Below are 25,607 nucleotides of genomic sequence, written 5' to 3'. Positions count from 1 at the left end.
GAACCCGATCCCGCAGAACTTCCCTGTTGAAGACGGGCAACACTCTCAGACCGAAGGCCCTACCACAACAACAACCCAGCAAGACGCGGTCCGCGCAGTTCATCTACCGCAGCCCGCAAGGCCGTGCTGGAGGCGGGAGGTGGCGATCTCGGCGGTCGCAGTCGTAGTGAGAGATGATACTCGCTCGCCTGTAGGGGTGGGCCAGCGTGCGGAGATCAGGGCGGGGGGGGGGCGGGGGGGTGAGGGGAGGCTGTGGAGTGTGGTGGTGGACGTGTGGGTGGTAGAGGGAAAAAAGGTGAGAGGCATATCACTGCTGAACGGAGGAGGGCAGGGGGGGGGCGGAGGGGGGGGGGGGGGGGGGGGGGGGATTATTGAGCTGTAACGTCAGATGTCATCAATACCTCAAAAATGCGTTCGGACTCCGAACGCTCTCTCCGTGGTCACGTCCATATAGCCGACATGCCTGTGTTTGAAACGTTTCTATTGCCAAAAAGTCTCTTCATACTGGTACAGGTCATTAAACGCCCCTTACAAGGCGCCGAGCTCCTTGAGCTTCGCAACGAGACCGTCAACGTCCTCGACCTTGCCGCCGCCCTGGCGTTGAGGGGGCTCTGTAAAGATCCGTCAGCTCGCAGTTCCCCAGAAGAAGAAGAAAACAAAAGTCCAGATGCTGTAGCATATGAATCGGGAGGAACCCCATGCTGCCAGGTGCTCAACTCACCAGTCACCTTCAAAACCTTCAACCTCTTCTCAACACCGATTCCGTAGTCGGCCAACTTCTTCTTCTCCAGCGGCTTCTTCTTCGCCTTCATGATATTCGGCAAGCTAGCGTACCGCGGCTCATTGAGCCGCAAATCCGTCGTAATAACCATTGGCAGCTTCGCCTTGACCGTCTCTACCCCGCCATCAACCTCGCGCGTGACGCTCACACTATCACCCTCCCCAAACTCCACCACGCTCGCCGACGTAGCCTGCGGCCACCCCAGCAGACCAGCGAGCATCTGGCCCGTCTGGTTCGCATCGTCGTCGATGCTCTGCTTGCCAAGGATGACGAGGTTGGACTTGTGTTCCTCGGCGGCTTTGCGCAGCAGCTTCGCCACGCTCAGCGGCTCCAGGTCGTCGCCTTCTTTGGTCTCGACGTGGATCGCGCGGTCGGCGCCCATAGCCATGGCGGTACGCAGCACGTCGACGGCCTTGGGTGGACCGGCCGAGATGACGGTGATGTCCTCGACGCCGCCGGGCGCCCGCTTCTTCTCGCGGATGCGGACCGACTCCTCGACGGAGAGCTCGTCAAAGGGGTTCATGGAGTGTTTGACGCCGGCCGTCTCGACGCCCGTTTGGGCCTTGTTGACGCGGGGCTTGACCTAGTTTGCGAACCCATCAAAATTGTCAGTTTTGGAGCGCCATAATCACAAGCCAATTTTGCGTCTTGCTTCGGAGGTATGTGCATTTGCGTTCGGGAGTGTGGGCAGAGCTTTGTAGACGTACGGCATAGTCAATAACCCGCTTCACGGGCACGAGAATTCGGAGGGCGGACATGGTGGGATGTCTCTCTCTGCTTCTTCAATGGCCCGTTGTTGATGCGTGGAGGGGATGCTTGGGCAATCGCCGATGGGAATTGGAGGGTGGTGGGAGCTCGAGGTCTTCAATGTCCAAGGTCCGTGTCGTCACTGGGGAAAATGGGACCTCTGTTGTCAGCGATACCGGCTAACCTCGGGTCACCGCCCCACCGTAAGCCCTTTTGGGTCATTCGAGCATAGACGCCGACTGGCGGGCTTAATCCCGACGGTTCTTATTTTATATCCTTTACTTTACGTCTTGCCGTCGTTTGAGAGTATCTCGGCTTTCAAAAGCTCGCTTATTTACTGCCGTCCGCCTCGTAGAACAGTGACACCTAAAGGGGCACGAGACACCTCATGCTTGGCTCTATAGAGTCGCGAGTCCGTGCATCACATCACGATACAGCGTCTCCAATGTCGAAATAAGTGATATTGCTGTCTAAATTGATATTCTTCGACTTGCAGGCCTGCCAAAGCACGACGACCGCTCACCACTCATCACCCGCACCACTCCCACCACTTCTCCTCCCCGAACACCTCATAACGCCTACACTCACCAATCATCCCATCCGTCATTGTCCTTCTTCGCCGCAGGGGCCGCGGCACCTCCAGTCTTCTTGCCCATAGCAGACGTACCAATCGAACTGCCGCTCTGCGTCTGCCTCTGGTCCGCCAGGCTGCTAAAGCTATCCCAAAAGTCCTTTTTGCTCTCATCCAACGGCGCCTGCCTCGAGGCGCCGCCATGGCCCCCGGTGCTGGGACCGCCCTCGACGAAGCGGTTGAAGCCGTCGTGGGCGTTTCGGGCGCCCTGCTGCGCAACGCGGCCTGCGTTGGCCGCCGCTATCTGCGCTTGCTTTGCAAAGTCGGATTCGGCCAGCTACTCAAGGAGGTCGTCGGATTAGTCCGGAGTTCTTCGTTCGAGCCGGCGCGGGAGGAGATATGATCGCAGTAGAAGGGTCACCCACCTGTTTCGCTGTGGGCTGAATGTAGCCATCATTGACTGTCTTAGCCGTCTTGGAGACGGTGGTCGTGAACCAGCCGAATCCCTTGGTCAGAGCAGCCACTGGATCCCTTTGTATATCATCCACGGTCGGGATGCCGCCTTCCTTCTTCTCGGGCATGGGGCTGCTGCCGAATCCTGCGTATTTACCTCCCTGACTGGGCGGCAAGTCTTCGGGTCGGGAGGCGTTCTCGGCGCCGAGCTTGGAGAAGTATTTGTCGTCTACCTTGACCTTCCTACCGGGGCTGGCGGCACGGCTGTTCGAGCTGCCGAGAGGTGTACCTGTCCGACTGGCAGGCTTCGCCACCGGTGCTGGTGCGGGCTTCTTCTCACCGGGAACGTACTCCTTACCCTCGACCTTGGCAGAGAGCCTGTCCTTCCACTCCTCGCCAACCTCACCGCTGTATCGCTCCGCGATCGTCGCGTCGTCCCACGAGATGCCTCTCATTTTGGTGTCCTCGTGCTCTTCGAAGAAGTTGCGCCAGTTCTCGTTGCCACCCAGGCGCATCCGCTCGATCTCGACCTGCTTGAATGCGTCCATTGAAATGCTGCGTACGAAGGAAATGTGCACACCGAGACCGCGGTGGACACCGGCGCATGACAGGCAGATGAAGATGCCAAATTTGGGGGAAGCCCATTGCGGAGATGGTGCGTTGCAGTCGCAGCAGACGCTGTTCTTGGCCTCCTTTTGTATGGCGGCCAGCTATGAGGAGATATTGGGTTAGCGGCGAGCTGTGCGGTCGCAAGCGAGGCATTCGACTTGAGAAAGAACTGACCTTGGCGCGCGTCTCGGGATCAACCTCCCACATGGCCTTGGAAGCCATCGTGGGACGGGTTCAGGGCTGGAAATTGGGAATGAGCGGGAAATGCGTGGCAAAGGAGGGCGGGTTGAGGTGCTTCGAAGGTTGTCGCCGTAAGGAATTGTGGAGGGGTTCTCTCGATGCCGATAAGGGGTTTGCTGGCAGCCGACCAGGGTGCAAGAGTCTAAGCGTCTGGTCGGGTACCTCACTTTTCAGCGACTAACACTGCCCTCAAATGCGTCCATGAATTTGAGTTCCCTAGCCCAGGGAAACGGACACGTGAGCTACCAATTCTTCGGTAATACCAACCAGCCAGCATGTGCGTCAAGCAATGTCCAGGTATGACAATGTTCGACTATATGACCCGTCTTTCAAGAAGCCAAGGCAGTATTGAATCTCAAGTCCATCAGGCAACGGCTCAAAATACAAGGTAGGTAGACACGGGACGCTAACTTTATGGGGCTCTGCTGGAGACTGGACAGAACCAAAGAAAAGGCCCAGACTCTGATCCAGGGCACTTGGCTTTTGGGGCTCTGCCGCCACCCAATGGTTGTCCTCGAAACGCCAGACATGCACCACTGAAACCAACCAGAGAATCCCACTAAACAATGAAAATGCCCAGGTCCAAGGAACTCCATACTTTGTTTTGCATGACCAACTCCATGTGCAAAGCGGCACTCTGTCGTATGTTCAGACGGTTTCTGCGAACTCGAACCACATCGCACAACCTTAATATCACTTGACAACAATGGTGCACTCGTTGAACGATTTTGGTGTTGCACCGCCCTTTTTATTTTTTTTTGTTAACTGCAAAAAGCTACCCGATTTGAAACGTTTTGCGCCAAACTTTTCCTCTTCCTTCTAGGCCGCCTCCAGCTTAAGCTAATTTACAACCCAGCAGAGGGTGACGGAGAGAATGGGAGGTTAGGTAACAAGTACAGAGAGGTGGCCGGTAAGATCATGTGTATTAGCTAAGGGATGGTGGCAGCCCTGCACATCTTGCTTGGCCTATCTACCGAGAGCGAGTCTGGTCGGAAGGCAGACGTAGATGTAGTTGGCCACCTGTTTGGTGGGCACTTCCAAAAATTGAAATCGTCGTAACAGGTACCGCATCGTAAAGCTCGTTAAGGCAGCATCTCGGAATGTTGTCCGAGACACATTGCCGGGGCTGTAGGTTGATCGCCTACATTTAGGCGGTGGTGGCGGGAGCAGCGGCCGCGGTCTCCGCAGCAGCAGGAGCAGCCGCGGCGTCGGTGGCAGCCTCCTGGGTGCCGTTGGCCTTGGTCTCCTCCTTGGGGGCGTTGGCCTCCTCGTCGGTCTTGTCGGGGCTATCGATGGCGACCTTGACGGCGATCTCGCGGCCCTCAATCTCCTTGCCGTTCATCTCAGAGACAGCCTTCTGCTGAAGCTCCTCGGAAGCGAGGGTGACGAAGCCGAAACCACGACCCTTACGGGGCTCACCGCGAGCCTGAAGCTTCTTGATCATGAAGCGGGGGATGGGGCGGAGAGCGATCTTGGCGGAAGAAGGCTCGTAGGCAGCAAAGAGCTCCTTGAGCTGTTGAATCGTGTCAGTATGAGGCAACGAACACAAAATGAATCATCAAGCCATACCTTCTCCTCGGTCAGGTCGTAAGGCAGGTTGGCGACCATGACCTTGGTCTTGGAGGCAATGCCATCGGCGGGGGGGCCACGCTCGCGGCGCTCACGGGGAGCACGAGCCTCAGCAGACTCGCCGGCCTTCTGGGTCTTGGCGGCATCCTTGTTGGTGGCATCGGTCAGAGGCAGAACCTCAGAGGTAGCGGGAGCGCCGGCAGGGACCTCGGCAGCAGCGCCCTCAATGGGAGTACCATCCTCCTGTCAAATTGTCAGTTTCTCTTCAGCAACTTGGCTTTGACCTCAACTTACGTTGCGGCCACCGCGGGCACCACGGCCGCCACGACCGCGGCCACGGCCACGGCCACGACCGGAGGCGCGGCGGCGGTTACCCTCACCAGCACCCTCTCCGTTGGCACCCTCAGTCTTCTCTCCAGCTGGCTCAGGCTTGCGGGCAAGCTGAACGGAGACCTTGCGCTCGAGGATCTCCTTGCCAGAAAGCTCAGAGATAGCGCGCTCGGCCTCAGAGGGGGTGGAGAGGTCGACGAAGGCGTAGCCAACAGGTCGGTCGGTGCGAGGGTTCTTGGGAATGGAGACGGACTCGCTATGGAAAAAGGCGGGTCAGTATGAGTTGGCATGTGTGACGCAAGTGGGTGGGATTTTGCGGGGCAGGCGAGGGATGAGAGGCCACGCTGCAACATCGTGACAACTGAGAGAGGCGGTCTAGGCAGCAGGGCAGCAACGGACTCGACGCGACGCCCAATCTCGAATGCACCGTGACCCGAGTGCGAACGACACCAGCAGGTGGATAATGATGCGGTAATAGAAGCAGTGCCTTGGAGGATATTCGGATAACAGGTGCTTTGGGAAGGTACAGCTCCCTCGGGGACGAGCTTGCCACTACTGCGTATAACAGGCCCCGGGATGAAATGACGACAGATTTGGGACGACAATGAGGTCGGTGATGAAGGTGACGGCGAGGGGATTCGCGGCAACTTACACAAGGTAACCCTTGAAGAACTCCTTCAACTCCCCCTCCGTTGTCGCATAGGCCAGGTTGCCGATGTACAGACGGCGTCCCTCAGCAGCGCTGGCGAGGACGGCATCGTTGTTGGCGGCAGGCTTATCGGCGGCCTTGTCGGAGATAGTGGCATTGCTCAGAGCATTGGTAACGTCATTGACGGCTTCGGAAACCTTCTCGACGGCAGCAGACATTTTGGCGGTGTTGGTCTGTTGTAAAGAGACGGAGGCTTGTGGTGGTTGAAGCTGCGTTTCGGTGAAGTGCGTGATAACAGATGACGTGCGAACTTGGACCCGGTGACAGGAACGAAGATTCGGATTGATGGAGAATGGAAGTTCGGTGGATTTGAACTCTGAAACAATGAGGGGGAATTTTCTCAGGGTAGCTTGGTGCCCTAGAAAGCTTGAAAAAAGTTGACAGACGACGTTGCGTTGCGCGGTGACACAGGATCTTGAATTTGTGATGTGGAGGGAAAGGGGAGAGGAAAGGGATGGTTCAAGCCGCGACCTCAAATACAAATATTTTTTTTCTGGTGAGCAGGGGGAACGGGGGACGAGGGTAAGCGAGGCGCAAACCCACCAAGCAGCAGGTGCGGCCCACGTTCTAGGTACCTTGAGATGGCAAGAGCGGGCTTCTGGCTGCTGTGGCGGTGCGGAAGGCCTAGGGTGTGAGTGGGTACTTGCCTATTATGTCTGCAGCAGCCGGGCAGGGGGTATGGGGTAAGGAGAAGGGGGGACGGGGGAAGGAGGGAAGGCACGAATGGAAATGACGGCAGGGCGGCAGCTTTCCAAATGTTTCTCACCGGATGACGCGAAGGGCCTATCGTTTTGACGTGATTACAATATATTAGTTATCAACAGCATGACAGAACAGTCTCTTTGTGTGAATATGCAAAGACGATATTCGGTGCCATACCGACAAGGGAGGCAACTCCAGGAGACTTCTTTGAAGCCTGCACTGAGGTGGGATGGAGTTGTTCATTTGTTTCCTGTCGCGCCAACTTTTCATCATTCAGCCGAATCCTCAAGTAGCATGAGTGGCACCAAGAGGTAGAGCTGGCCATTCCGGGACGAAAGGTGGTCTTGCCAGTGATGAAGTGGAAGGCGGTCGGTCCCCTTACCAACCCCTGAGAGGCAAGGCGGTGGAATGCCATTCACCAAGGAAAGACCCACACGTTAGTGTTGGACATGGCAGGTACGGATGCTTGACAGGTCGACTGTTCAAGCCACAGAGCACGGGCTTTCGAGATGGGCCCGACGACAACCCCTGCTACCTAAGGCAGGAGAAGAAAGGTGCAGCTATTAGATTGCTTCTTTTTCATCTTCTTTCCTTCCCCCCCCCCCCTTTCCCTCCAAGTATCCGAAAGTACCAATAGCCCAATACCGTGGCATTCAATTTTATGCCAGACCTTATCAGCCGTGCTCATCGCCAACCGCAGCCGTGACTGGCTGGAAAAGATGCTGAGCAATACACCCATCAACAAAAAAACATGCAACTCACCCGACAAGAGACCTGTGTGATCTGCCCAGGCGGTGACAACAGCATCGGCCTATCAGGGCGATGGTATGACTCTTCCCCCGCAAAATGGTCGCGATGGGATCCCAGCCAAGCCAGGCCTGAACCGGTGCCCGCCCGCTGATGTGCGTGTTCGTGGAGCCACTGGCAGCCGAAAATGCGACAGAGATCTCGGCAGCTACGGTCTGGTCTGGTAGGTAGTCTGTCTGCCTGTCAGCGCAAAGTTTGCGGTTGCAACCATTGCGTTAGCTCACGTGCGATATTTAGTCTACAAACTTTGGGTGTCATATTTTGGCATCTTCAACTTCAACATGGCCAGGTGCTTGCCGACGAGATTTGCCCATGCCTGCCGCATCCACAATTCCTGATTGGCCGCCGGTATCCGTACTTCACTTCTCAACATCGGCAAGAGTTGCAACAATCAATGCTGCTTTCCTGGGATCCGCCTGCCAACGATTGGGAAGAGCCACCCCGCGATGCGCTACTGATCTATATTGCTGTGTGTATCTACGGCCATGTTCTCAGGTGACACATCCTTTAAGACCAGCCGGATAGGACGCTCTCGTGCAACGTCATCTCGGAGGGCTCACGGTCAATCCAATGTCGGATCCTTGCCGGCTGGTTCTAGGTATTTTGGCCGGTATCCTCATTCGCAGACCAGTTTGAAACCATCCTCGTCTGCCAGGAGTGACTTGATTCCTCTTGAGGTCAAGGCTGTGCAATGAACCCCCTTTGTCAATGATCACGACCAAACTTTCGCCCCTTCGTCACCGGACTACTTCGTACGAGAGACACAAGTCGGATATTCAAATCCCATGGTCCACTAAGACCAAGTGCCCTGTATCCGTGCGTCCACCGATTTACTTCTGTCATGCCCAAACTTGCCTCACTTTGCCCGGTTCATCTCAGCTAAAACATCGGCCAATGCAGTCTGTTCTCTAGGGCCGCTTGCACCTTGCAGTATTGGTAGTCTGCCAAATAAACTGGCCATTTTGCTACAACGAGATTTGAGCAAACGACATAGTTAGCAGTGTAATTAGACTTCGCGAAACTCAAGCCTCAGCCACAGCAAAGCAATGCAGTGGCAGCCTGCACACATGCGACGGCTGATCCGGCCGGTTCAGCATTGTGGCTCCGGCGGATGCCAATTCAGGGCCCGTCTCCCGTCCCCGGTCAACATCTTCCTCCCGTATCTATGGGACCGCGGAGAGATGCTTTGGCGCCCGGAATGATACAATTTCCCATGGCCCACTGGATCTCGCGGAGCGCATGAAGATTTTGGTGAGGGTCCCCTAGCAAGCCACGCTAAGGCTTCATGGGTCCTAACGGTCCCATGCAGGGGGGTGGCCAACAGTGCAATCAAGGGACGAGGGCAAAAGTTTCCCCTTCTCCCAGCTTCTCCTATCAGTTCCGCGCCCTCATGTCCGAAATCGATATCAATACGAGCTTGTGCCTACTCGACCAACACCAATCAGCTAGGGAATGGCTGTCACGCTTTATAGCTTAACGGGCAATTTCTCCCTCAGGAAGGTTTGAAATTGTATCGCAAAGGGCATCTGCCCGGGCAAGACAGAGGCCACCCCGTCGTCAAACCCGGGTAAGCTATTTTACTCTATGGTTGGCGATGTCAGCAGCATCCCGAATTCGCAAGGATTCGGTGAGGACTGACATGGTGCTGTCAGCAGCTCGAGGCGTGGTGAGGCGGAGACCTGAGTCGTGAAGGTTTTCCCTGGCTTTGCCTCATCTGTCCTCTCGCAGTAAGGCGCCTCAAGCTTCTCCACAGGAGCTTCTTCAGAACGGGGCGCGCTGTCACTCGCTTTGCCTCGAGAGTGACACCAGCGCCGGCCTCCCGTGTGTGAGGTGGTCCCAGGCTCCCAGCCCACCCAATCGTTACCATGCATGCAAGGCAGCACACCGCCGCATCTCAAGGGGGTCTCAGCCCACGAATCGCTGCTCTAATCCCAACGAGATTAGTGACTGCCTAGGTTCCGGCACTGGATGGCGGGCCCTGCATCTCTTCTACGGGATTCTCTGGGATTTGTGGCGCAAGCAGAAGGTACCTGAATCTTGGGAGTCGGGAGTTCGTTATCCATGCTTGTGGCTGACCGTCACACAGGCACAGGCTACACTCACAATAGCATGTGCCCCAGACAACTCCGGGCACTTGATGCCATTTCGAGGATTGTCTCGGGGCTCGACTTTGACAACCTTTGGTTCCTTTCTTTCGACTTTGACGTTTGACTGAATATCTCAAATACCTACCTGGGTAGCTCATGACTAGGCCAGGGCGATAACACGTGACTTCACAGAGCACATGCATTTTCGCGCCTTGAGAGCCCGAATGGCTCCTGCAGCTCCGATGCCGCTTGGAAGGCAAAGAAAAACGTTTCCGAGAAGCTGCACCCCCGCGCTAGCAGCATCTTCAAGAGTTACGATTTTTAAAGGTCCCACCTGGACCACACTGCTGTCGTTGACATCACAAGCGCATAGTTCTTGCCATCAACTTTCCGCAAGTGACAGGCACTCCCCGCCTTAGACTCGGCGCAAGAATATGGCCGCCAAAACTGCCGGTCCAGAGCCGGCCGTGGTGGCTGAGCTGCCCGGCCGATCCATATTGGTCCTTTACGGATCGGAGACGGGCAATGCTCAGGACATCGCCGAAGAAATCGGTCGCAACGCCCAGCGCCTGCATTTCAAGACCAAGGTTGACGAGATGAACGGGGCCCAGTTGGTAGGTTGTCTCAACTCTCTCAGGAGAAACGTACTACTGCAAATCTGTCTAGGATTGCGGTTCATTACACGCGGATCAAGTCTTCAGACAAGGTGCCTCGCACATTGCTGACTTTTCTGGCAGAGCTTGTTGCTGCAATATTCGCTGGTCGTTTTTGTCATATCAACGACGGGCCAGGGAGACATGCCCCGCAATTCTGTCGCCTTCTGGAAGAGCCTCTTGAGGAAGAAGCTACCGCCAGGCTGCCTCGGCGCGGTCAAATTCACAACCTTTGGACTTGGAGATAGCCTGTACATCAAGTATGTCTTTTGGCCCCCCGTTGTTGTTATCCCTCCGTTACTCATTAAAAGTTTCGGTCGTTGAAGTCGTTCATGATTCATGTCTGACATTTCACAGGTTTAACTGGGCTGCTAGGAAGCTGCACAAGCGGCTGGAGCAACTAGGTGCCGTGGAATGTTATCCACGAGGCGAGGCAGATGAACAAGACTCGGATGGGTAGGTTTCTGTCGACTTTCTGTTCCTTCACCTTCATCTTCCGTCCTCATTTCGGGGTTTCCTCCATTCTAGCCAGTGACAAAGTTGTTCACAGTGCTGAGAGGCAAGTTCAGCCTTGACTTTTGGAAACTTGTCCCTTTGAAGGGCATCGAGTATTTGAACATTCTTCCCAATTTGACTTTAGAAGAAATCGGTAGCGGATTTGCTAGTCGATACTTCCTCAATCCGCTGCTCGTGTGAGAACGGATGTTTTGAGAAAAGTCGTCGAACTGCTAGTGCGCTCAAAATGTTCTATATGCTCGACCTCGGCCTACGATGAGTTGCCTACCAGTTTTTCCAGGCCTTGTTCTTCAGACCTTATTAATACCCGTTTCTCTTCGCCATGTCATTTGTTACCCAGCTACCAAACAGACGATGGATAGCAGGTCCTCTCCCCCTTCTTGAGTCACTTCAGAAAAATTCCCCCTCGCTGCATTTGCTCCAGTGATCAATACTAAGACTTGAGCAGAGCGGACCAAAGATACATGCCCTGGGCGGCAGACCTGCAAAAGAGGCTACTCGAGCTGTATCCCCTTCCAGAAGGGGTCTCTCCCATCCCAGACGGCGCTCTTCTACCCCCAAGATACACAGTCGAGCTGGCCGCGAGCCCAGAGACACTACGAAATCAAACTTCTGACCACAGTCTCGGGCACAATACGAATGGACATGTGGTAGAATTCGAAGCCAGGGAGGGCCAGCCCAGCCGAACCTCTCCCAATAACTCAGAAACAACGACCGCCGTCGAGGACCTGACCCACGCGACAAATTCAATGATAATCGCCGAACCGTCGTCGAACGTAGATGAGCTCGAATTCCAAAACCAGACTCCTTCAACAACCCTCCTTCCCATTCCTGGCGGCCAGGCCGCTTCTCTCGAACTCAACGAGCGAGTGACGCTCACGACACACTTCCAGGACGTCCGTCTCGTCCGCCTCGCCCTCGAGCCTTCTCCCAACGGACCGCCCATAATAAATCCCTTTGACAGCCTAACAATCTACCCAAAGAACTTCCCCCAAGACGTCCAAAAGCTCATAGACCTCATGCAATGGACCCCCATCGCAGACCTTCCCCTATCATTTGCCTCCTCTTCCGGGGGCTCCAATCTTCCTCGTGGTCTCTTCATCAACCATGACCGGCCAACAACCCTGCGCGACCTTCTCACGCACAATCTTGACATTACCTGCACCCCCCGCCGCAGCTTCCTCAAAGAAATGTACTACTTCTCCGACGACGAATACCACAAGCAGCGCCTCCTCGAGTTCACCATGCGCGAGTACACGGACGAGTTCTTTGACTACACCACCAGGCCCCGGCGCACTATCCTCGAAGTCCTCGAGGAATTCACCTCCGTCCGGATACCCCTGAGCCGCGTCCTCGACATGTTTCCCGTCATGCGCGGCCGAGACTTCAGCATAGCCAGCATAGACCACCACCACCACCACCACCACCAGCAGTCTGGCTCCCCACCCCCTGAAGAGACGGCAACCCCAACAGGAACAAAGACGAGCATAACTCTGCTGATAGCCCTCGTCAAGTACAAAACCATTCTCCGCAAAATCCGTCAGGGCCTTTGCTCCCGCTACCTCGAGTCCCTAACCTCGCCCGGCACCCCGCTCCGCATAACCCTCAACCGCAGCTCCGCGGCCCTCCACGGGCCCGTCCACGCCCGCCGTCCCCTCTGCGCCGTCGCGACCGGCACCGGCGTCGCGCCCCTCCGCCTCTTCATCGAAGAGCGCTTCTCTCACCTTCCTTTGGGCGTGCGCGTCGGAGACACCGCCGTCTTCTTTGGCAGTCGCAGCCGAGAAGCGGATTTCCACTTCAGAGACGTCTGGGAGGACCTCAAGACAAAGTATACTCTACCTCCTTTTGCTGCTGGTGCTGCTGGTGGTACTACTGCCGACAACGCCGCCAGCACCGGACCCAAATTCGACGTCTTCACGGCCTTCTCCCGCGACAAGTCCGCCCCGCGCGAGTACGTCCAGGACGTGATCCGGCAGCAGCCGGACACCATCCGCGCCATGGCGGCCTCGGACGCCATCTTCGTCGTCTGCGGCGGCAGCCTAAAGATGTCGCGCGCCGTCAAGGAGGCCGTCAAGGAGTGCCTGCGGGGCGACGCGGCGAGGTACCCAGACGACGGGGCTGTGGAGGCTGCTTTTGCGAGGTTGACTTGGTGGGAGGAGATTTGGTAGAAGATGGGATGGGCTGGTCCTGTGGTTCTTGTCGGCGGTTGGAACCATCTTCCCATTTGATAGAGCATTGGACCATTCTGCTTCGGCCATGGGGTGTTGTTTGCAAAGTCTGGGTTCGAGTGCTTTGCATAGGTGGGCTCTCAGATGCGTACGGAGACACCCGTGCACTGGATTAGATATTGAGGTGGCCTCATTCAAGGGAGTCTCCGGTTTAGCAACGCTTAGGCTTGGACGTGGTCGTCGCATATTGGTCGTCGACTACGCTTGGAGATTGTCGTCTTGGACGGGAACTTGTCTACATCTTTCCGGCTACCCAAGGTAATCTATGCCGATTTGAAATCATGTGCTAGGTGTATGATTGGCCGTCCATGGGGTAAAGGCTGGAAGAAGGTGCATTTCTGTTCTATTGCCACTCAGTAGTATGTAGAAACCTTCTACGGGGCTTCACGCAGGGAAATCACAGTGAAGAGATGAGATCCGTCCGTTTTAGTTTGACAAATTTCTTTGTTGATTTCTGCAACACTCAAATTGAAGACTAGACTTATAGAGGCTCGTCTACATGTCGGGATATTTTCCGATTGTAGGCCAAGGAGCCTCCTTGCAAGGAGGCTCCATTTCCCCATCTTTATATCCCGCTTCCCTTGAGCAAATCGCTGATAGAACTCGCGTTCCTGTTTGAGTTTTCCTGTCGTCAATTCTGTCTTCTCCATCCTCACCCGGAAGTCAAAGCTTCCCGGATAAGTGATCTACTAAACACTTCCAAGGCCCATTTCGCCATGAGCACCTAAACGCCGGCATGTCTACATGCTGATATCCTGTGCACCCCTTTTCGGGAGACATCCTATCCCAAACTCCTTCGCTTGTTTTGATTCATTCAAAGTTGAAAAATCGGACTGTGAAAAGAAAGAGAAGAGAAGAAATAGAAATACTGCCGACCGCTGTCTCCGTGGTCGTGCATTATAAGTGGTAATGGGTAAAGATCAAGTAGGTTGAAAAAGTGGCGGGGTTCCTCGTCAGTTCTCCCAACTGTAGCGCCGCTCTGCCATTTGAGGAATGTGAATGAATTCGGAGCCGTCGAGGCGTTGCAGACAAGAGTTCGGTTCCGCTTGTTGACTCCTTCCATCCTCTGGTAGGCTTACTTGTCTCATCAAGTCTTGGGCCATCAGTTCCTCTTCGAATTCGGTCCAGTTGCTTCCCAAGGTATCGGTTGAAAGTCGATGTATCGTCAACGCATCGGGGACGACTAGGCTGGTCATTTGAGTGTACGCAAGCGGAGGGGGAATCGCCCCGGTTTCTGGAAGGGACACGTTCTCTGGCAAAGGGCCCAAGCAGACGATATTCGATGGGTCGATCGGTGCCCTTTGATAAGTTGAAGGGGGCGTAGAAGGAAGGGCGAATAGGGGAACGGCTAGCGGCATAGGTGAGAAGGCGGAACGGTTTGCCGTGAACGCCTCGCTCTCGGGGGACACAGGCTGAGGCAGTGTGTTACCGGGGCTGCTGACTGTGAAGGTTGGCGACGGGTATGACGGTCCTTCTGTCAGGGGTGATGGAAGATCAGATAGGCCGTTCGTCCACTCTCCGACACGGGGGCTCATTGGCGACGGCAATGAACCATGTGTCGATGAGGAGTTCTCGCACACTGTTGGAGATGAAGGTGGAGAGGCAGACGCCGGAGACGAAGCAGTCAGCAGCCCAAACTCTTCAGGCCTGAAAGTTGCGACAGGGCTCATGTGCTGCATCGGCTTCTCCACGGGAGGGAAGTCGGCCGGGTTCTCTGGTGGGGAGTACGCAGGAACGGGGCCCTGCAGCTGAAATTCCACCTTCCTTCTCGCCAGGTCGTATGCGCTCACATTTTGCGTGTCTTCTGTACCAAGTCCAGTGTGCTCATGAACCGACTTGTTGTCATCGCCGTCCAGCTCGATCGGACCTATCGGTGCTGGTAGCTCGTACACTGCATGGTTAGCATCAGCCGCAACCTCTACCGGCTGGGCCGTGCTACCCATAACTTCGTGTGTCGATACGTGCTGAGCCTTCTTTTTGCCACGTATTTTTGTGAAGAACTTGGCCATGGGGCTTCTCGGAGGTTCTGGCATGATGGACGACGCTGCATCTTTCCCATCTTCCAACGATCTTGCCGCCTCCTGCGTCTTCTTCTGGCGGCGGCGATGACAAAAGAAACAAGCAAGCATGATCAGGCAAGCGGCTATCACGCCTGCTGCAATACCACCCATTTGCGCCGTCGAAAGACCGGTATTAGAGTTCACCTGGGCCGGCGGTGGAAATGGGCTATTACTTGGCTGCGCAATGCTCTTTAGCTGGAACGATTGCAAAGGCTCATCCGGGAACAGGGCTTGGTGAATAGAGAAGACACCCGTGTCGTACTTGGTCATCAAGTAAGCCTCCTGGAGGAATGACCTTCCAATGATGAACGTGTTGGTCAAGTTGGACGCTCTTCGGAGAGGAAAGTAAGGCACCGAGGGTTCGCCGTATTTGATTGTCTCGCTCTGAAATGGATATCGCAATACTTGCGCAAAGGCTGCAGCTGTGATTGTGATGTTGACCACGCCTGGCACGGTGAGAGGGTGGCCAAAGTCATCGCTATTGTCGTGGCTAGAAAAGGAAAAAGTGAACGAGTAGGAAGAGGCGCCGGCCATAAAGTCGGCATACTGTTCGTCGGTGAGAGTGTATAGGTTGAAGGTGTTGTTGTAAGTCAGGTTGAAGGCGCTAGCAAATTCATCGCAAATAGTGTCAGGGAGCCAAAGAAAGGGGGTCGAGCTGTCGATCATGGCACTGAAAGACGTTGACATGTTGGACAAAATCTTCGTCTTGGTATCCCAGCCGCTCGGCATTCCCTTGCCTTGAGGCACAGTAACTTCAACACCACGAACCATGGCATGAGGCAGACCGTCGCTGGGATCCAGAGAAAACTCGTTGTTATGCGGGACAAAACGGCTTGCGTCGTAGCCTCCCAAAGTCACAGAGCACGGTGTGCCAGATATGCCCTCTGTAAGAATCAGATCGTGCTCCGCATCAAGGTGTAATTTTCACTTACTGTAGTAGGCGCCGGCAGTGTAGCCGTAGCTATAACTAGGAATCAATCCATAATTCTTGACCGCCTGCGTTAGGGGTGACTCGGCAACTTGGTCGCCAAAACTTCCTTTGGTGATGCCGAGTCCGAGATATCCAAGATAGTAGTCGGTGCTGTTGATTGATGCGGTTACAATGTTGTCCATGCTCATTCTATTCCCAGTCAAAAGCGTGGATGAAAGCTTATCCAGTCCATAGTCGCCGTTGCCCCCGTAGCCAAGATAATCAAGACCAAGCTGCCATGCGCCCAGCGGATTCCAGGATTTCGAGTCGGCACTAGTGAAAACATTGCCTCTGGCGCTATTGCAGAGGGGCTCGTCTTGATGAGATGTCAGCTCTGACATGTCTGGGCCAGGTCGTGTGGGCATCTCGAGGTTGAAAGAATGGCAGCTGGAGAACTTACTTGCAAGACAGCCACCGGCCCCAATCGCCCAGAATTCGGACAAGGACGTGCTCGCAAGAACATTGACAGACTGCCCAGGCGTGCCGACTTGGAACTTCACCGTTGACCAGTTGCCATCCACGCCGTACCTTGATTCAGTTAGAGGTGAGAGTGCAGGCGGAGATGTGGGGGGTTCTCTCTGCGTACCAGTCGGTTGAAGGGGTAAGAGCCACGGCGGATTGGCTTTGTGCGCGAATGACGCCAGCGAGCACCGTTGCGACGAAGATTTTTGGAAGCATGTCGTCGATTTTCAGGCGGAATCCGGTAGGCGGTTCATTCGAGGTGCGCCGAGTCACCAAGGCGTCTTTGCGATGTGCATGGGCGTCCCGAAGGAAGGCTGGCCGAGAGAAGGGGCGTCTCCATCAACCAGAGCTGTCGTCAAGCCGTATTTACGATTCGCTTCGTGTACGCCGCTCTTCGGTCCCAGTGCCTCACGGATTCCAAGGCTAGGGATTCGTGTTGAATGAGTGATCAGCCGTGAAGAGCAAGAGAAGTTCGGAGGAGAAGAGGGGGAGCAACAGGCAATTGAACTCGGCGGGATGATCAACAAGAAAAACTAACTTCTGCCATTCATTGGATTGAGTGGGTGGCAGCCGAAGCAAGAAAGCGTCCATGGTCATCCGAGCAAGGACAAGCCACGCTCTACCGACTACGGCCAAGGGTTGTGCCGCAACAAGCAAGGGAAAGCCGGAAGGCCAAATAGCACGACGAGGGGTGAGACAAGGACCAGGCCCCCGTCCAGCACCGGTCTGGTGGTCCCGTCGTTCTTGGGAAAGCTGGGGACCAGTGTACAAAGCAGGCATCCCCTGTCTCCTTATCGAGACACAGTGCTTTTGCCTGCTTTAGGAAAAGTGCAAAGTGCGGCAGAGTAATGACAAGCCCTCCCTTCTCAGCGTGGCGCTGCCGCCATCACCCGCCGTCGCGCCTCATCGACAACCATGTGTCCGCCCCGCAGATGGATCGAGACCTCCCGCCGACCAGAATCACCAGAAGGAGTGGCCGACGGGGCCTAATGATGTTGCCGTCGCAGGCGGGGCCTTTCGACACGGTAGCGTATTATGCTTGTGACATGGGAGGAGTGGAGGAAGTTGACTGGCTCTGGAGGCGACGGAGAGAGGCTCCATGAGGACATCTAGTTAGCCGGTGAGCAGGGAGGATTGTGATTAGACGCGGTAGGCGAGGAGAGCGGAACCTCGTCCGTTGATTCTAGGAGAGATTCGAGACACTCGACGACTCGCTCTTCAGCCCGGAAGAAGAGGGTGGACGCCTCCCGTCTGTTGGCAAATGGCATGTCGCTTGGTAAGACAGGCATCAATCGAGTCCACCGATTCCGAGATGGACTCTCTTTAAGGTTTGGCCATTTCTGTAGCGGAATCCTCAGCCGGTGCTGAAGAAGCATGTAAAGTGGGCGGTCAGCTGGTGACTGCCTCCAAAGGCTACGGCACTCTGCCCGCGGTTAAGGATTCCATGTGAGGTAAGGTACATTGAAGGCACGGGAAAGCCACTAGTTGGTCCACAGTTGACCTTTGCAATGTCTGGACCTTCTTTGTCTCTATCCGCAGTGTTGCCTCTCGAGATGCGACAGAGTAGTGGCAGTCGGGACGGCCGAGCGACGTGCAAGTCAGACAAAGACAGGCTAGATGATTGAGAGGGTAGCAATCTTGATAGTCGTTGAAGGGTTTCGATGTCAGCCCCTGGTATGTGACCAGTCACATATATCAACTCGCCTGATTAGCGAAACAGAAGGCTACAGGTTGATGACACAACCTTGAAGAAAACGCAGCCTGATGATACAGCGGACGAGGGAATGTCGCCGACAATGCCGTTGGGAATCGGTCGCCAATGTATGGTTCGACGTTTTTTGTCAACCTGCCTTGCAAGATTGTGTCTTGTCCCGTCAACTGGCGGTGGTGATATTGCCAAGGCCGTGGGGGCAAGAATGGGGGGTTCAGGAGCTGAAGGTCCGAGGCGAGGTAGTCCCTGGACTCTCCCGCCGGATCTTGCCCCCGTTGGTCTTCAAGTGGTCGACAGGCGCGAGAATGCAATGTACACGACTTGGGATGCCTGAGAAAGTACGGCCGGCTGTGGCGGGGAGGAAACGGGAAGACGGGGGGACGGGATGGAAACAGCGGCCCATGGGCTTCCACGCGAGTTCCAACTTCCAGCTTTTGTTCTTTCCAAATCCCAAACAGCGCCTGCTCAACCTCAAGACGGAAGGAATGGTTGAGCTGTGAACTCGATAAGGTAGGCAAGGTAGGTAAGGTACTGACTGACCTCAGGCACCGGCAGTCCGGCACACACACGCAGCTGTTACCCCCCGTCACCACACTTGGCATTTGGCCGGAGTCTCCGTCTCTCTGTCTTCTCGTCTCTACATCTCTTCGTCTCTCCCGAGCCCTATCCTTCTTCGTGCACATTTACTACTTAGCCATCGGTCATCCACTAAAACTAATAAGACGCTATTTTCTCAACGGCACCGGTGAGTCGACGGACAGGCCGCCATCGGCATCTTGCGAATCACAGTTGAGGTGGAGACGAGTGCCGGCAGTCGAATGCAACTGCATCTCCACTGTTTCCCCCTCCTCCTCCTCCTCCTCCTCCTCCTCCTCCCAAGTCCCAAGATGCGGCCTGCGAGACTGGGCATGCAGGCAGCGTGACCAGGACCACGGTTGCGGCCACACGTCGTCGCAACAACTGCAGATCACAGTTCCGCCAAGACGGCTTGGCTTCAACCCCAATGTGACGTACGCCAACTCATGGACGGGCCCTCAATGCGCTTTTCCAATTCGATTGCCCGCCAGCGCCGTCAATCATGCTTCTGCGCATTCATTGCCCAAGATCCGCGCCACAGCTAAACAAGGACCCTATGTTTTATCACGCCGCTTCTATGCCCGTCACCAGGGATACTTCAATTCTGGATTTACCTGCTTTTCGTGGCATCGGATCGAGAGGCAGACTTTGTGCTTCACTTCATTCCACCGTCATCATCATCGCCGCCGTCGTCGTCGCCGCCGTCGTCGTCATCGTCGTCGTCGACTCGTCTCTTGCGTCTTGACTCTACTAGTGTTGAGCAAGCGGTCCTCCCAGAGACCTTCTTAGGACTGACAGCGTCGACAACGGCGATACTCACTGCCGGTTTGGGCGAACGCGCGCGCGTGTGATTTTCATGTTCAAGCTCCACTTCCCGTCGATAACTTCAAACCTAGAGAAATCAATCGGCTTCCTCGGACCTCACTTCTTAGTTCTCACTCGCCGCCAAATTGAGTTATAATGAAAGCTGTAGTCTATATATTATAGCCAAGAACCGCGCGAAAGAGAGATCAACAAAACAAGGTTTTCACTCTCAACGTTCGAATTTCATCAACATGATACATCCCATCAGTCTAGCCAGGCACAGAACCTACAATACCAAATGCACAGCCTGGCGACATGGAGGGCGCTAGCGAAAAGCAACCAGCGAGAGGGTGCCGCGGAACTCAAGAAAGAGGCTGTTTGTTATTAGCAAGCCTGTCGCTCAGGCCTCCGTCGGCGCGGGGCCTCCATCTCGCGGCACATCCTCGACTGCCATCCCCCTGGACTGGAGCCTCCGTCAGCCACGACGCCGTGATTGCATCTGCACATGTCAACGACTTACCCGTGGTGGTTGAAGTACCAGTTTCCGTGCCAATCCTCCGTGTCTCTGTCACCCGTGAACGTGCAGGCTTCATTTCATAGAACGAATCGCAGAGGCCAAGTTTCGACGTCCCTGACTCGTGAGTCTGTGCTTGATGCAGGCTGTCGTGGGCAACGTCCAATTAATCACTGCCATGTCACAGAAGTGTCCTGTTACAACGCCATGGCTCGGCGATTCTCGACTGCATCAAAGTATCCGTGCCTTGGCTCGTCATATTGGCTGCATGCCGCTGAAAAGCGCGACGCGATACATTGAAAAGAAGTCAAACCGCGTCTGTCTGGCACAACGTACCTTGTCGCTGCTGCACCGTGGTCTGATGTCGGTCTTCACCGCAGCTGTCAGATGCACGTCGGAAATGGCGAGAAGCTTTTCGAACCCTGGCGCCTGCTAACCAACTGCCTCCACGCGCAGCGGTGCGCTGAACATGGAGGCCGATTACGGACGATTTATTCGTCATTTCGCATAAGGCAGAATTGGATGGTATCATCCAATCTCTCTGCAAATGCTGAGCGTAGACAATGCGCTAGGTCCACCATGATAGACCTGGGCTGACCCTGCTCGTCTTAGAAGTGACGAAGTTTGGCACCACACCGAGACCTTGAAAGCAGTGCTCAGGATCCAAATCAACAGAGTGGCAGGGATTCAACTCCTTTGATCCAGAGTACCACAAGCAGGACCAATTGCCCAGTTACATGGCGCATGCCAACCGCCTTTCGATCAGCCCTACGCTCCGTATCTGTCTACATACGTACGTAGCGTCGAAGAGCAGTGGTCTTGGGCCAGCTGCTGCTACATTAGACGGGACATAGAGCAGACCTGCGACGCCAGTATTGCGATACTTGCCAGCATTTCGGGCAGTCATTCTCACCCGGCTGATCTGAAAGGCCGAGCCTATCCAAAGTCTGAACCTCTTTGAAGACGCACATACAATTCGAAGGCCTGCATATCCTAGACATGGCACTCCGCACATTTAGACGCACATCTCCCGGACGCAAGGCGGTCGCACCCGAGCACACTAAGGTAGACTTCGGCGCAAGCGGGCCACAACAAATTGTCTCAACCCACCGTCATCGTCGACAACTGTCCGAAGTGGCTCTCGGAATGAGGACAACGCAAAAAGCTACTTGGACTACCAACCAATCTTTATACGGATACAGAGTATAAGCTTAGCCTTTCAAGTACTAGCTGAAAACGCATAGAGGACTGAGTTTCTCGGTGTGCCTGGGCGATCATAACGGGTGCCTTGGACAGAATATCGATCAGTTCTCGCTTTCGAGAACCAAGTAGTTTGCCAACGATTCTTCGTACGCAGTAATCATTAGTCAAGAAGCAGTTCTCTAGAATGTTGATGTTCGTCACTGTGTTCACAAAGTCACAAGTCATCCATTGATCGCAAGCCCAAGTGCCTCACAGAGCAAATCTGCTTGGCGGGCCCCTGCCTTCGACGCCGTCCCGATTGTCTTAGACATTTCTAGCTCATGGCCAGCGCTGGCAGTCCCGCCGCCGCTACCAGCTAATGCTCGGTGCCACTATGTCGAGTCAGCCCCTTGTCCTTGAAAGGTAGGTCTTGGTGAAATGAGATGGCTCCCGTCACTGCTACACTACATCAGTGGCACCTACGAAGCCGGGAAGCTAAGGTGCAATGGTTTCCTAACTAGCTGGTTGGCACACGTCGGCGCACCCACGTTACGGTCCGAAGACAGCAGAGGATATGAACTCCTTCTACGCCCTCATCGCCGCCGCCGCCCGGGTTCAATGGCCGTTCCTCCTTGCTCCATTGCCCGAGAAACCCTTTCCATCTCAGACTTTGCAATGAGTCTGGCAGTCATACGTGACCACCCAAGAACCACGAGTACATGGTTGTCGTCTTCGCGCCAATTCGTGTGTTGCGGTTACGAATAGAGTTGAACGGCAAAGTGGGCAAGGATGCTTGGGAGAAGGAGGGAGTGCGATTCGAACCGGCGCCTTGATATGAAACTCCTCAAACTCCTCAAACTGTTGTTGTTTTCCCTGGCGGCATTCTCCAACCCAGTCCAAGCTTTTGAGATTGGTGAGTTGAAGTGACACCTCAAAGACTCGAGAACTGACTATTTAGCAGCAAATCACATTCCTCACAGTAGGAGACAGGCTGCCGGCTTCAATAGTACGACATCATCGGCCGCAACAAGCTCTGCGTCGCAGAGTCCCTTGTCACCTATCATCTCATTCACCCAAGCGGGAAACCCGTTGACTAATACAGTTGCGACGGATACTCTTCCATCTGTCTCAATCAGCCAGCCAGCAAGAGCACCAGAGTCTCAAAGCTTATCAGGGATCTTCTCAACAACAGGAGAGTCAGGGACAGGCGGCTCATTTTCGACAACATCAGACGACACCAGTTCGCAGATCTCAGCCGCTGAAAGCACACTGACACTAGCCAATGGCACAAGTCGAACCATAGCCATTGTCACCACGGCAGACGCGTCGACAGTGGGTTTCAACGTTGCGGCCTCCAGGAATCAAACTAGTACTGTGTTCCTGTTGTCTCTATCGGCAACTGCCACAAGTATCAGATCTCTCTTTCCTACCAGCAACATTTCAATATCCGCGTCACCCAGCGGGAACTACACGAACGGGAACTACAGCGGCTCTCCCACAAGTGTACCCAACTCGGACAACGGCGATGGAGATTATGTGACTTTGACACTCAAGAGTGGTTACGAGCCTCACGTTGTCTGCATATCGACCACAGAAGGTGCTGTACCGACAACTTGGTCCATCCTATACACGACAACGACGACAATTTACGGAGATGCAACAGATTACACCCCACCGGAACCGGACATCACAGTCCCTGTCACATGCAGTCCTGCGGGCCTGGCAGGAGGCAAGGGAAAGACACGGGTGTCTGCGAGTGGTTCGTGTACCTCGGTGGATGGTGAGGACATTTGCACGAGCGAAGTGCCTCAGTTCTCAACCTTGAGTTCAAGCCTTGGTCCAGAAACGACGTTCACTTTTGTCACCACGGCCAAGAACCCTTTCGTCATCTTCTCGCCTATCAGCACACCCCTATACGGTCACGATCCTGAGACAAGAGCCCCACAAGACAAGCACTCATCCGCGAAACCCACAGCAAAGCCCATACCGAAACCGACGGACCCGATTCAGTCGCCCACCAACGATCAGAAACCATCAGGTTTGCCTGACTCGCCACGTGAAAGTGCCAAGGAACCGCCAAAGGCAACCTACATGATTACCGTAGCGCCGACCGAGATCATCATCAACGACCAAACTTTCACGCAGAATGACCCCTCAGAGACTACCAAGGTGACGGTGAGCGGCAATGATTTCACAATCAACCCGAGCGAGGTCATTGGCGGCGGGACCATTGTTGATCGGCCCGGCAACGTCGGCCGAAGCACCATGGTCTCATCCAGCACGGTGGTTGGCGGCTTGCCTGTAGTGATTGCGCCCGCAGGAACGCAAAACGTCGTCGTCGTCGGTGGGACGACGTTTGGGGTACAGGCTACGCCCATAACAGTGGTAGTGGAAGGCCAGACAATCACCATCGAGCCGTCCGCGATCATTCTTCCGGGGCAAAACATTGCAAGCGGCGGCGCTGCCCCGGTATCGACGGTGGTAAAAGGGCAGACCATCACCCTTGTGGCATCATCGGCCGGTGTTCCGGTGCAAATCGGATCACCGGGCCGCACTGCTCCAGTAACGACCGTGATCGATGGCCAGAAGACGACAATCCAGCCCTCCGCGCAGGCTGTCCCCAAACAAACCGTTTCGATCAGCCACGCGTCCCCGGTCCAAACGGAGATTGTTGTGGCAGGCGGCGAGATGATCACCGCCATTGGTCCATCTGTCGTGGTCATCCGGTCGACGACGTTTACGCACGGACTAGTTCCAACCACCATCACGAAGATTGTAGACGACGATACTATTTTGATAGGACCCTCGGGGGTCTCTGTGCGCAATATCACCGTGGGAGGGCCACGGGCAAAGGCAATGGACACTACCTACGAGATTGTGGGCGGTGCTTCAGTCACTCAAGTTGGGGCATCGGTTGTGGTTGTAGACGGCACAAGCTTCACGGTCGGGCCAGGCAAGGGAACGACGACAAAGGTGTTTGGCGGCGAGACCATCACAATTGGTCCATCCGGCGTGGTCGTTTCAACGATGAGTCTCCCGTACCCCTTTGGCCCAACGGTGATTACGACTATCGACGTGCCTTCAACGGCGGCGGCGCCGTCGCCGGTGCCGTCTGAGACGAAGAAGAATAGCGGTGATGTCATTAGGCCGGCGAAGGCATTGACAGGGTTATATCTTGAGGTTTGCATAACGATCGGCGTCTGGGTTCTTGGGCACACGTTTTGAGACACACCAGGGACATGACATGTGCATGTGTGTACTGGCGTTGAGCGGTTCTCCTTCTTTTGGTACATTACAAAATAGGGCATAATAGGGAAAGCGAGGCATAGATAGATTTGGGAATGAGGCTCTGCAACGGAGGGAAAGGGCTAAAGTTTGACATGTTCAAAGGGGAAAAGGAGTAATGATCGATGGCGCGATACGCAGGGAACGGCACAGACGGAACGGAACATGGGGGTTCTGATGCAGTGCAACCCTGTCATCAACGACGCCGACGACCTGTATCATTATAATTTGCAACGTAAATATAATCCATGCTACCTTCGAAGAGGGAAACAAGCAAGGCCCTCCACCTCCAGCAAAGCCGGCGGGCGATGCAACACACACAGCCTTCCGCGTGTTACGGATACAGAAACCCAAACCCCCCCACCCCTCCCACCACCCTGCGCCGATGGGGGGCCGCCTCCGTCGGCGCCGAGGGGATTTTGATAGACAGATTGGGTGCCGACGAAGTAAAATTCCGACGCGCATAGGATCATCCCATCTCTCGTCCCGCCAAATCTGGGATGGAAACCTAGAAAAAGGGGCACGGGTGATATGATTGGTGCCTCGAATCCATGGGCCATGGCTATGAGTTTGGGGCTGAAGGCCGGAGGGTTCAGATGATACACTTGCGCGAGTCGAGGTCGGATGACACATGGTGTGGTAAGAAAGAGCCTCATTCTTTTCGGATCGTCGAGCACGGCGGCGCGTATACTATGGTACTGTGTACACGGTGTGAATGTTGCTTCTAGCGAGGTGGATCTGGATCTGGATCTGGACGTGGACGGGGTTGACGGGGAAGAGGAGTGGAGGAACCGAGGGGGTTAGAAGTCAGGGGTCGGGTTCGGATTCCCACGTGGGTAAAAAGTACTTGCCGTACAGACGTCACGGTTCCCTTGTCTCGGGGATGACAATGGCGGCGGCTTCTTTGACCGGCGAACCCCTGGGAACCGGGGCATCGCAACGGCGTCACTTTGCTCCCCAAAAGATGGCATCCACATCATTCTCAGCCTTGGTGACCACCCCTGTGTCTCTCTTTTCGTTCTTTGAGGTAGGTGTTCTCGT

General features: G+C 55.1%; 6 protein-coding genes across 6 annotated transcripts; 2 read left to right on the top strand and 4 right to left on the bottom strand.

Moving 5' to 3' along the window:
- Positions 1 to 528: 528 nt before the first annotated feature.
- Positions 529 to 1,539, bottom strand: CORC01_09504 (electron transfer flavoprotein domain-containing protein; the record flags this gene model as incomplete). Its single annotated transcript, XM_022621133.1, has 3 exons — positions 529 to 611; positions 722 to 1,364; positions 1,489 to 1,539. 3 exons carry the CDS (start codon positions 1,537 to 1,539, stop codon positions 529 to 531), a joined length of 777 nt encoding a protein of 258 aa, XP_022472405.1.
- A 573-nt stretch (positions 1,540 to 2,112) lies between these two features.
- On the bottom strand, positions 2,113 to 3,383 carry CORC01_09503 (uncharacterized protein; the record flags this gene model as incomplete). Its single annotated transcript, XM_022621132.1, has 3 exons — positions 2,113 to 2,436; positions 2,525 to 3,262; positions 3,336 to 3,383. 3 exons carry the CDS (start codon positions 3,381 to 3,383, stop codon positions 2,113 to 2,115), a joined length of 1,110 nt encoding a protein of 369 aa, XP_022472404.1.
- Positions 3,384 to 4,548: 1,165 nt separating this feature from the next.
- On the bottom strand, positions 4,549 to 6,167 carry CORC01_09502 (RNA recognition domain-containing protein; the record flags this gene model as incomplete). The annotated part of the gene is made up of 4 exons (XM_022621131.1): positions 4,549 to 4,914; positions 4,971 to 5,213; positions 5,265 to 5,556; positions 5,953 to 6,167. The coding sequence occupies 4 exons, from the start codon at positions 6,165 to 6,167 to the stop codon at positions 4,549 to 4,551; spliced, it is 1,116 nt and encodes a 371-aa protein (XP_022472403.1).
- Positions 6,168 to 10,039: 3,872 nt separating this feature from the next.
- Positions 10,040 to 12,942, top strand: CORC01_09501 (flavodoxin; the record flags this gene model as incomplete). Its single annotated transcript, XM_022621130.1, has 4 exons — positions 10,040 to 10,219; positions 10,343 to 10,518; positions 10,616 to 10,714; positions 11,223 to 12,942. The coding sequence occupies 4 exons, from the start codon at positions 10,040 to 10,042 to the stop codon at positions 12,940 to 12,942; spliced, it is 2,175 nt and encodes a 724-aa protein (XP_022472402.1).
- A 1,013-nt stretch (positions 12,943 to 13,955) lies between these two features.
- CORC01_09500 (eukaryotic aspartyl protease) lies at positions 13,956 to 16,710 on the bottom strand (the record flags this gene model as incomplete). Its single annotated transcript, XM_022621129.1, has 4 exons — positions 13,956 to 15,946; positions 15,995 to 16,348; positions 16,433 to 16,560; positions 16,619 to 16,710. The coding sequence occupies 4 exons, from the start codon at positions 16,708 to 16,710 to the stop codon at positions 13,956 to 13,958; spliced, it is 2,565 nt and encodes an 854-aa protein (XP_022472401.1).
- A 5,405-nt stretch (positions 16,711 to 22,115) lies between these two features.
- Positions 22,116 to 24,506, top strand: CORC01_09499 (uncharacterized protein; the record flags this gene model as incomplete). Its single annotated transcript, XM_022621128.1, has 2 exons — positions 22,116 to 22,194; positions 22,243 to 24,506. The coding sequence occupies 2 exons, from the start codon at positions 22,116 to 22,118 to the stop codon at positions 24,504 to 24,506; spliced, it is 2,343 nt and encodes a 780-aa protein (XP_022472400.1).
- Positions 24,507 to 25,607: the final 1,101 nt, after the last annotated feature.

Source organism: Colletotrichum orchidophilum, assembly GCF_001831195.1.
Source record: "Colletotrichum orchidophilum strain IMI 309357 chromosome Unknown Scaffold_86.1, whole genome shotgun sequence".
Classification (NCBI taxonomy): domain Eukaryota; kingdom Fungi; phylum Ascomycota; class Sordariomycetes; order Glomerellales; family Glomerellaceae; genus Colletotrichum; species Colletotrichum orchidophilum.
Note: the sequence above shows the minus strand (reverse complement) of the source record. Positions and strands in the feature narration are given on the sequence as shown.